The 11530-nt window shown below is 41.9% G+C and overlaps 1 protein-coding gene across 1 annotated transcript in view; it reads left to right on the top strand.

The window, feature by feature from the left end:
- Positions 1-10623, top strand: part of SNRPA1 (small nuclear ribonucleoprotein polypeptide A') — a 14153-nt gene extending 3530 nt beyond the window's left edge. The window contains exons 3-9 of the mRNA XM_025893170.2: positions 765-843; positions 4749-4795; positions 5090-5192; positions 5802-5881; positions 6289-6364; positions 7022-7115; positions 10183-10623. Of these exons, the coding sequence (XP_025748955.1) occupies positions 765-843; positions 4749-4795; positions 5090-5192; positions 5802-5881; positions 6289-6364; positions 7022-7115; positions 10183-10241 (538 nt within the window). The 3' untranslated portion in view covers positions 10242-10623. The remainder of the gene's footprint in view (positions 1-764; positions 844-4748; positions 4796-5089; positions 5193-5801; positions 5882-6288; positions 6365-7021; positions 7116-10182) is intronic.
- The last annotated feature ends 907 nt before the right edge of the window (positions 10624-11530 follow it).

Below are 11530 nucleotides of genomic sequence, written 5' to 3'. Positions count from 1 at the left end.
GAGCCACCCAGGCGCCCCAAGATTTTTTATTTTTTATTTGAGAGAGAGGGAGAGCATAAGCAGGGGGAGCGGGAGCGAGAGGGAGAGGGAGAAGCAGGCTCCCTGATCCCAGGACTCTGGAATCATGACCCGGGCCGAAGGCAGCCGCTTAACCAACTGAGCCACCCAGGTGCCCCGAGAGAGAGAGAATCTTAAGCAGACTCCTCATCGAGCATGGAACCTGACTTCAGGGCTCTGTCCCAGGACCCTGATAACCCAACCTGACCCAAAATCAGGAGTCAGATGTTCAACTGACTGAGCCACCCAGGCTCCCCAGTGACTTGGTTTTTTAAAGTGGGCGTATTTCTCATATGAGTTAACCATTCCCTTATAGTGTAGTTGTTTGTCATGTACCTGAGCTGTGAATGCAGAATCACTTGTATTTCTGTGCTACCTGCACAAAAGTCATGAAGTAACCTAAGTAGTTTGTTCTACACAGTTTCTTCTTCCCTTAGCTTTCACTAGACAAAATGGTAATGGAATCCTCAGGAGGCATGGGTTCTAAAATCATCGCACTTCTGCCACTAACTAACCCTGTGACCCTAGATAAGGTTTCTTCTTTGTGCTTCATTTTCCCTCTGTCAGTTAGGGTGTTGGAAGAAAGATCTCTAAAGTTCTTCCACCTTTGGAGTCTGAAATCTTCTGTACAAGGACTTAGATAAAATTGTTAGCTTACCTACTTTTCACTTTTACGAAGTCTTTTTTTTTTTTTTCCCCCATTTTAGCCGTATAGGTGAGGGACTTGATCAGGCTCTACCCTGTCTGACAGAACTCATTCTCACCAACAATAGTCTTGTGGAACTGGTAAGTCGAATGGGGCGTGGGGGGAATGTATTTGGGGGGAGGAATTAAAGGTGTTACATGCCTCTTACAATTTAGAAAACCCAGAGAAGTATGTCCTCATGCTTTGTCTTTTTCATAATTCAAGATCTGGGCTTCTTTCAGTTAAATAGCCTTTTCCACTCTGTAGGTCATCTTTTGACAGTCTGAGGGTGTCTTGATAGAAAAGTTCCTAATTTAAGCGTAGTCCAATTTATCAGTCTTTTGTTGTTGTTGCTAGTACTTTTGATGGCCTGTCAGCCTTCCACTACAGAAAGAGTTGTTTTCTGTAAACATAAGTTGTTTTCTAGAATTGCAGTGTCCAATATGGTAGCCACAAGCAGCTACTCTGAATTGCGATGTACTAAGAACTATAAAATACATACCGGGTTTCAAAGACTTAGTACCCCCAGAAATGTAAGTTATCAATTTTTTATATTGAAATGATAATGTTTTGGATAATAGGTTAAATAATAACTACTAAAATAAGTTACACTTGTATTTTTCTTTTAATTGGCTACTAGAAAATATTCAGTTACATAATGTAACATGTTAAATTTTGTTGGACAGTTACATCCTGGAAACTTGTTTTACTCTTCACATTGAGATCAGTGATCCACTTGGAATTGGTTTTCCTGTGAGCTAAGGGGCAAGTTTTATTTTTCTGTTTGGGTGTAATTATGGTGACCTATTTCTTTTGATGCGTTTTAAGTTTCTGCTCTGTATGTATAATTTTGAACAGAATTGAGCTCATAGTATACAATGTTTTGTAACCTAAAGTTTTCACTTAAACACTGGATGTGTAAGTCTGTATTATATAACTTGATTTTGTGTTATTATGACCTTACCTCCCTTCCCTGTTTCCATGATTGTTTCTTTCCTGGTGGACTGGGTCCAGAGCTTCCTTCAGATTCTCAAAGGAGTACTTGACTCCAGAAGTAAGAAAGCACTGGTCCGAGGCCCTGTCTTTTCTAAAATATATGAGGTATTCAACCCAAAACGCACATTCATAGGAAATGTGTGGCATGATAGAAGCTGTTTGTAATTTTTTTTTTAAGATTTTACTTATTTATTTGAGAGAGAATAGTGAGAAGAGAGCACATGTGGGGGGTAGGGGGAGAGGGAGAAGCAGGCTCCCCGCTGAGCAGGGAGCCAGACATGGGGTTTGTGGGATCATGGCCTGAGCCACTCAGGTGCCCAGAGCTGTTTGTATTTTTGTGTATGTTGTAATTATATTTAAAATTGTTTGTAAAGATGAAGGCTGAGTTTGTGCTCTCAGTTACTGAAGTAGGTTCGTCAAAATCTCACATGGTAGTGGATTTGACAGTCTCCCTAGAGTTCTGTCCATTTTAGTTTTATATATTTTGAAATTCTCTTAGTTGTTATACAAGATTTTAAATTGTTAATACCTTTCTGATGAACTAACCTTTTTATTACTGTGCCGTGTCCCTCTTTATCTCTTTTAGTGCTGTTTTACCTTGTTGTCTATTTTATCTGCTATAATATGCCAAAACCACCTTTCTTTTAGTTAGTATTTGTATGATCATTTTTTTCCACCCAAAATTTACTTCCAGCTTTTCTATACCTTATATTGTAGATTAAAACAGCATATGGTAAGATTGTTTTGTTAAATACAGTGTGAAGTCTTTCTTTTAAATGAAGTATTTGGGGTCCCTGGGTGGCTCAGTTGGTTAAGCGACTGCCTTCGGCTCAGGTCATGATCCTGGAGTCCCGGGATCGAGTCCCGCATCGGGCTCCCTGCTCGGCAGGGAGTCTGCTTCTCCCTCTGACCCTCTTCCCTCTCGTGCTCTCTATCTCTCATTCTTTCTCTCAAATAAATAAATAAAATCTTTAAAAAAAATGAAGTATTTGGTCTGTTCACATTTAATTTAATTACTGGTGTATTTGAGTTTGTCTTTTTTTCTGGAGGTTATTACTGATCCATCCATTCTGCATTTCTTTTTCTCTCCTTTACTGTGTTCATTCTCTCTCTGTCTCTCTCTCTCTCTCATTCTTCTTTTCCTACTAATAGTGTAGGAATTACTTATTCCCACTCTTAGTATTCTGGGAATTAAAAATTGATACTAAAGTTTCAACTTAACCAATACCTTTAGTTTCTTTATTTTTTTTACCTTTAGTTTCTTAAACAATAGTGACTTTAAAAAAAAAACATTTCATACCTCCCAACATATTATTTATTTATTCTGTCTAAGAAACCCATCAAGTCATCATCATTATATTTTACATAGTTTGGGTGTGTCTGCGTGTGAGTTTAACAAAAGTTGCCTTTCGTTCCTTTTTGTTTTGTTTTGCAGCTTTATTGAAGTATGGGTGATAAATAAAAATTTATGTCTTTAAGGTATACAATGTGATTTTTGATAGGTGTATACATTGTGAAGTGATTACTGTTACCAGACTAATGTACCCATCACCTTACATATTTACTTTTTTGTTTGTATGGTAAGAATACTTGAGATCTATTCTCAGCAAATTTCAAGTATACAGTAGTATATTATCATTAACTACAGTCACCATGTTGTACATTAGATCTCCAGAACTTACTCATCTTATAACTGAAAGTTCATACTCTTTGATCAATAGCTCATTTTCCCTTCTCCCCCACCCCTCAGCCTCTGGTATGGTAACCACCAGTCAGCTCTGTGTTGCTGTGAGTTGGTCTTTTTTTTTTAGATTCCACATACAAGTGAGATCATGCGATGTTTGTCTTTGTCCCTTTTTAGGTCATCCTGTGTAGTTCTTTGAGTGGTGTTATGCCAGTAGCGTGCTCTAGAGCTCCCTCTGGTGGTTATTAGTGGCAGCTGCTTTTCTGAACTCCTGGCTCTGTTCCCCTTGCCTTTATCAGTACTTTTTCCTCATTGTCCCTCTTGCCCCTGTCCCGCTCAATTTCAGTCTGGTCCTAGCAGTTTCTCCTCCTTGTAGGGCATTGTCCTGGAAAGGACACCATTTGTGGTTAGTATTAAGACTGAGGGCCCAAATTGCCTGGCCCCTCGGGCCTTGCCCCAGCCTTGCTGCTCTCCTTACTGGCATGTGCCCATCTGCTGGTGGCTGCTCTCACTGCCTCTTGGTCGTTTCGGAGCACTCCGGTTTGTCCCGTGCGTCTCCGCTTTCCCTCTGCTGCGTCCTGTGCCCACGCTGGGCCCGTGTGCCTCGCACTGTCCTCACAGTGCTCTGTCCCTACGTCTTCCTGTTTCAGGCTTCCTGCCACAATGCCTTTTCATCTCTGTTAGTTCTACCTGTTGACCACAGGCTTTTGCTTTTGCTTTTGCTGTCCTTGTTGTACTATATTTTATGGGATGCTTTGGGAAGATTCAAAAACTAACCCACTCTTGTCCCATAAGTGGGTCCTTTTTTTTTATTTTTTTAACTATACTCCTTGTCCTTGACTCTGAAGCAGTTTGAGGGAGGCTTGAATAAAGGTGCCTGCCCCCAAGATGATGCGACGCCTGCGCCACCACCAGGCGCGTACAGGTATTAGCAGGGAGAACCATGTTACCCCAGGTTCCAGTTTGGGGTTCCCTGTGTGAAGAACTTGCTCTGAAGTTACAGAAACTTTGACATCTCTTTTCTAAATCATTGGTTTAAATTCTAGCCCTTTGGAGGTTGCTGCAGGAAATAAAAAAATTTTTTGTCTCTTCTGCTATTGAGACAGAAACTGTTAGGGCTAAGATTGTAAGTTTAAGAAGCTCAAATCTACTTACCAGTTTAGTCAGTAGGAATTTATTAGGCATCTGTGCTGTGCTAGTATGTGCTAGATGCTAGGGCAGTAAAAAAATATAAGAGGAGTCCTTGCTCCAAAGGCATCTGCCGTTTCAGAATCTCAAAGTAGCCTATGGTTTCCGTGTTCTTACCTGTGGCCTTTTCTTTTACAGGGTGATCTGGACCCTTTGGCATCTCTGAAATCACTGACTTACCTAAGGTATGGAAATGATTGGTGGTGGTGACAGTGAGGTCCCTTATAATAATACCATTACCAGCCTTGAATTTAAAGCAATCCGTTAGTAAGAAGGACCTTTTAAAAACAAGGAGTGAAAATATTTCCTTTAGGTCCAGTGCTCTATTAAAGCTTCCCTAATGTTAACTTAATAACACCGAAATGTGAAAAAATGTGAACTTTTCCTTAGTTTATGGACTCATCTGGTGCTATTGAAATGGACCTCTTGTGTGCTGCGCCATGAACAAGATTGGCATTATGTTATTTCTTTTCTTGTAGTATTCTGAGAAATCCTGTAACAAATAAGAAGCATTACAGACTGTACGTAATTTATAAAGTTCCGCAAGTCAGAGTACTGGATTTCCAGAAGGTGAAACTAAAAGTAAGTATGGTTCTGTTGGTTGTAAGTCGTTATAGATTCATGTGCTTTATTTTGTACCTTTGTTACTGATTTTTTTCAATTGCCTAATGAGTTTTACTATTGGTTTGTAATAAAAACGTGGGAAAGAAAATGTTAAATCATGTATTTTGCATCTCAGAGTTTATAGTAGGACTTGGGGGGGGTACACTGTCTTGTGTAGTAGTGCTGGCCGTTCAGGCAGCCTGGGATCAGAGCCACCGGGAGCACCGTCAGCAGCAGACTGTTAGATACATTCCCCCGTGGGGAGCTAATATAATCCATTTTTCAGCAGCTTTAATTGTTAGAGTGATTTTCCCTTTACTGGGAGTGTTTTTGGTTTTTCTTTCTTTCTCTTTTTAAACCTTCTTAGTTCCTCCAGAGTCCCTCCTTAAAACTAGGAGGGGGAAGTTTCTTCAGGGCGCCTCACCAGAGAAGGCAAGGCCTTTGTCTCCTTTTATTTGAAATTGGCTTTTGGTATTTTTACCAGCCCACAGTATTTCAGGAGAGTTTTCTTCCGTGTTTTCTGAGGGATGCATCTAAATGCATGTGGTATTCCTATTTCCATTAACTCTGTGTGTGGTGTTGCTGTAGGAGCGTCAGGAAGCAGAGAAAATGTTCAAGGGCAAACGGGGTGCACAACTTGCAAAGGATATTGCCAGGAGAAGCAAAACGTAAGATACGGATATCCAACTTCACTCCACTTCACCTTCAGAAACACTATCTGTCTGGCTTTTTGCCTCCTACAGAATTAAAACACCTGTGCCTAATACAGTATTGAATTTGTGTGATGATAGCCCGTGACCAACAATGGTCCACACATCACATGAGATTTCTACCAGGTTAGCAAATCCTTCCGTGTTTAGTCTTAATGCAACATTGTATACTTCCTGCCTTTTCTCTAGAGGAAGATGAGAACTGGGTGGTGTTTCTGAAGGAGAGAGTTTCTTGTATCAGTTTGTTAACAAAGATAAGATACTACACTGGTTGAATTACTTTCAAAAGCTTTTTTGAAAGTAAAAGAGAAGCAGCTTCCATTGGTCGGGGTTTAACAGTTGCATTCTTCCCTCCCCCTCCCAAGTTTCAACCCAGGTGCTGGTTTGCCAACTGACAAAAAGAAAGGCGGGCCATCTCCAGGGGATGTAGAAGCAATCAAGGTAATAATGTGTTAACTCTTGGACTGGAGACAGTTGCCATGGGTTTAGGACATGAAATATGTAATAGACCAAATTCTAAACATTGTAGCTCCCCCCCCCCCCCCCCCCCGCCGCCAGTTAGATTCCTGCTTGTATTCTGTGTAAGAAGGAACTAGCATAAAGTTATTACTTGACTTTGACTTGAATTACTTACACGAGCCAGTCAAAGCAGAGGCAGCTCTAGTTCTTTCTCATTTTCCCAGGATATGTTTTATTTTGAACAATTAGTTACCTTAGTATGCTCAGTGTTTGCCTTAGTTTTTATTTTCAAAGATTGCTGTTCGCAAGATCTGCTTGATGATCAGTGGGAAATCCTCATTTCATAATATTGCTTCCTAAATTATCCAGTAACATAGTTCCAAATAGATGCTTGAATTCACTCAAATTTTAGGACATTTGCAGTGATTGTTGGCTCTCTTGCAGAGCGGGTCCACATCCGTTTACCAGTTTTGGGAATTTATGATTCAGTCTTGGGTTGATTTCAATGTGACAATAAAATTCTTGCGCCAACAAAACTAATACTCCAGCTCACAAAGTTGCTGTGGACTTGTGTAGGGTTTTCTGGGTGGATCCTTAGATGCATTTAATGGTTTGTCTCCGTTGTTTTCCATCCTCCAGAATGCTATAGCAAATGCATCCACCCTGGCTGAAGTGGAGCGGCTGAAGGGCTTGCTGCAGTCTGGCCAGATACCTGGCAGGGAGCGCAGATCAGGTCAGGACACAGTGTTCTTGTCTGTGGGCTGCCCAGTTAATGTTACACTTGAAGTGATTCCAAAACAGTTCAGATGCCATGACCCAGGAATGTTAGCCTCTAACGTACGCGAAATCCCTTTATATGATCTTTGAGGATAAGTTATTTGATGGAGAATATTCTGGCATCGGACTCTGAGGGTTTTTTATGTAAAAGTTGAAGCATACATTATTCCCTAGCCATGCAGTGTAACCAAACACCAGAGGGAACCGTGTGGACTTTCACCCGTGTGTGTGTGGGGTGTGTGTGTGTGTGTGTGTGTGTGTGTGTGTGTGTGTGTGTGTGTTAGATTCCTTAGTAGTTGGTTAGAAACACAAGCCTCAGAGCCACACAGCATGAAGCTCAGATCTTAGCCTCACCAGCTCTGTCTTTGGGTGAATTTCTTCAGCCTCACTTAATCTTAAGTCCGTTTCCTCATCTTTAAATTTGAGATAACATATAGTACCAACCTCAAAGGGGTTTTGGGAGGATAAGTAAGAGAGTTTATAGGTAGCACTTAGCACAGTGTCTGACATGAGCATACATTTTTTGCTGAGTGTTGGCTATTCTAATATTTGAATGCCAACTTTGTGTCAGGCAGGATGTTGGGTGCTGGAGGTGTAAAGTAAAAACTACCCAAAATAATGTGTATTACGAGTTTTGATATGAATGTAATTGGGTGCTTCTACCTAGACTGGCAACTCAGGGAAAGTTCCCTTGGGCAAGTCATGTCTGAACGGAAGCTAAAAATGAGTAAGACATTAATTAGATCAGTGGTTCTCACTGTATAGCCCTTGAGCCTGTGGGCATCTGTGAGGTCAAAACTTCGCATGATAACGCTAAGGTGTTACTTGCTTTTACCACCGCTATTAACATTTGCACTGATCGCGCAAGAGTAATGGTGGGTCAAACTGCTGGGGCCTCGACACAGGTCAAGGCCATGGCCTAGAATGTATTAGCAGTCCTCATTCTAAACTGCTGTGCACTCTCTTAGTAAAATGTTTCACTTAAGATCATCCTTCACGAAGCAAAGAGATTAATGTTATTAAATGTCACCTTTTTAAGTGCATATCTTTTGATCTCCTGGGTGACAGGATGAGAGTATGCACAAACGCATGCCTAAGTTGGTGGGTTGTCTCCATGCACTTGAACATTTGTTTTATTTGAGAGGCAGGCATCTTCTCGAACATGAAGCGAACTAGTCACTTCAAAGAAAAGGTAGATCTATGGATTTTTCAAGTAAGAGAGTATGAAAAGTTCATTGATAAGGTTTCGGACTCCACATTGCAAACTAACCCTTAAGAAACTACCACTTTTGTCACGTTTTAGCATAGCATCAAACAGGAAAACCCACAAAAAGTCTACAAAGACTGTTAGAATACTCCTTCCTTTCCTAGCTGCACGTCTGTGTGAGGCTGATATTCTTCATTTCCTTCAGTGAAGACAAAGCGTGGACTGATGAAGCCAGTACCGGGGTCCAGCTGACGGCTCTTCATCAGACATGATAGAGAGAGGCAAAAATAGAAAATAATGCCAAGCTTCTCACTAAATATTTTTGTTTTGGAAAATGTTATATTTTTTTAGAAAAACGTACACGTTAACATGTAATGGAGACTTTTTTTTAATGAATTACTATTTTTTTAAAATACTTGATCTTAATGTCTAATACAGTATTGATGAATCTAACATGGTATTGATAAGTGTACATAAACAAAAGCTCTTTGGGTCCTAAAACTAAAGTGTTTGCAAATTGCTGAACTAAACAAAGGCAGAGTGACATTCTAGGGGGGAAGGGGGGACCACACAGGCAAAGCACCTGTGGCAAACGGGAGCCTTGCCCACTTGACCTGAAAGAGGCCAGTGGGAGTGAAGTTCAAGGCACAGGGAGAAGTGGTGAGATGGGCCAACAGAGGACGCATGCAGTAGGCCACACAGGGCCCTGTAGACTGATGGATGTGGTCTTATGTCCTCTCTCAGCATTAGAAACCTGTCAGAGGTTTTCTTTTCTTTCTTTTTTTTTTTTTCTTAAAGATTCTATTTATTTATTTGACAGGGAAATCACAAGTAGGCAGGCAGGCAGAGGGAGAGGGAGAAGCAGGCTCCCCGCTGAGCAGGGAGCCCGATGCGGGGGGGATCATGACCTAAGCCAAAGGCAGATGCTTAACTGACTGAGCCACCCAGGTGCCCCATGTCAAAGGTTTTCAAGGCTCAGTGGTGACAGGTGGGGGAAGAGGCTTTATCACAATGGCTTATTGTGACTGTCATATGACAGAATTACTGAGCTGATTTGTTTCCCCTGAAATGTTTTATTTGGGCCTAAGGATCTCTTGGATTTTCACTGCGATCTGGTGGTTCACTGGGAAGAGGAAGGGAGACATGGTTCAGGGTACTCCATAGATTTCAGTGGGCCGAGGCTTCTGAGTGCACTAAAACTTGACTGACATTCTCATCCTGGTAGTTTTGTATCTAGAAATCTGATGTTGGGGCTAACTGTAGAAGCAGTAGGCTTAAACAAGAATAATTTCCCCACACACTGACAGTTAAAAGATTTCCTTTTTCAGAACACATTGACCCAAATATCTGTCATAAGTTGATGAACAAATGTAATACTTTTGGTTGTTGCCATGGTTTCTCTAATTTAGACACAATAAGTCAGTGAGTATTCCCATTAACTGGCATGTAGTAGGTATCCAGATGTCTTTTGAGTATTCCCATTTTCTTTGCCTACGGTAGCGGTAAGAACAAAACACAAAGCATAAGCTTTTTACCGTCACAACAAAGGGAATTATCAGTGCAGCCAAAATGGGTTATTTGAATGTCATACAGTGAGTTTGACTTTTATAAAACACCTTTGTGACCCTTTGCCTAGGAATTGACCATCCCTTCCGATACTTGCCAAAGAGGTGGTCTCTGGACGCTAAGCTCCTGTGGTTGGGTTTGTACCTAGTCCAGGAACTAGCATGCAGTAGCTTCACAGAATGGCCACTCGCATCCAGAGGAGCCCGTGCTCTGAACTGAGTATGACATCTGGCTTTGTGTTCTTCTTTAGGCCCCAATGATGATGGTGAAGAGGAGATGGAAGAAGACACGGTCACAAATGGGTCCTGAGCAATGTGGCCTGAGTATCTGCAGGATGTATGATACGCCTCCTTGGGACAAGTCCTGCTTTTTGAACTTGGAATAATAGCCTTGTTTGGGTCAGCTAAGTGGAGTTCATAAGCATTGTTGAAAGGCTTAAGACTGCTGCTGGTAATTTTGTAATATTACTAATTTTGAAACCTAAATGCCAGTTTTCTACAAATAGTAAAAACACGACATTCACTGTGCTGCCACGTTGTCTGTCATGGGGCGGGGCGGGGGGTGCGCAGCGCAGTGAGGTATACGGACATGTGGAAGTTGGAAATGCCCGAGGGCAGTGTTTCTAGGTAGGCTTCCCAGGCCTCTATAAAATGTTTAGATTTTTAAATTCTTAATAAAACTCAAGATTATCTGCGTGCTGCCAGTGGTTGTTGGTAAGACTCTGCAATCTGGTGCATTTTTCCCCCATATAAAGAATAACAACAGCTTCATTAAAGGCAGGTAGGCTTTAATTACTGATTTGAAAAATTGTAGGGGAATGCAACTCCTGCTTGTTGGAATCTGAGCAGAGGGCCAGCACGTTCCAGCATTTAAGACATGGTTGGGGGCGGGGGGGGGGGAGGTGGTTTTGCCCAGTGAGCAGGCTACGGCAATGTCCTCTCACGGCTTCTGGATGCTTCGTTGCATTTATCACACCCTTTTATGGCCAATTTATAGGCTAATCATAAAAACAATGTGGTGGAGGTGAGCAACTTCACCATCCCATCTTTTCATCTGCTGGTGTTAGTCTGGGTTGTTTTCTTTTTAAACAAAATGTGAGAAACTCTCTTGTCAGTAGACCCCTGAACAATTGTGGGTGATTGCTGCTGGGCCGATTTGTCCTTCTTGTAAAGTGTGCACAAGATGCGTAAGCCATGAAGGACCTCGACCTTCAAGGAGCTGGCAGTCTAGCTGGGAAGATGGAACCGTGGGCAACAGTGGTGCTAAACCTCCATGCAGTAGAAGAGAGGGCAGAGCGTTCAGAAAGGGCATGGAACTTGGGTATCAGGAGAACTTGGCCTGCAGATTTCCTCAGTATGACCCTAAACCAGTGCTCTCCAACCCCAGTGTGCTATGAATTTCCAGGGCACCTTGTTCAAATGCAAGATCCTGTGGGGGCTGGTGCAGTCCCTGAGAAGACAGGTCTCCTCAAGATTTCCAGACTGCCCTCACCACCTTCCTCAGTGTCTACTTGACACCTTTCAACTCCCTCAAGGACAGATCCCTGTGGTCCATTCACTGATGGCCCAAACCAGGGTGCGTTGCTCTGCTGTTTTACC

This window comes from Callorhinus ursinus, unplaced genomic scaffold, assembly GCF_003265705.2.
Source record: "Callorhinus ursinus isolate GAN/ISIS: 27379988/994484 unplaced genomic scaffold, GSC_fseal_2.0 scaffold47, whole genome shotgun sequence".
Lineage (NCBI taxonomy): Eukaryota > Metazoa > Chordata > Mammalia > Carnivora > Otariidae > Callorhinus > Callorhinus ursinus.
Note: the sequence above shows the minus strand (reverse complement) of the source record. Positions and strands in the feature narration are given on the sequence as shown.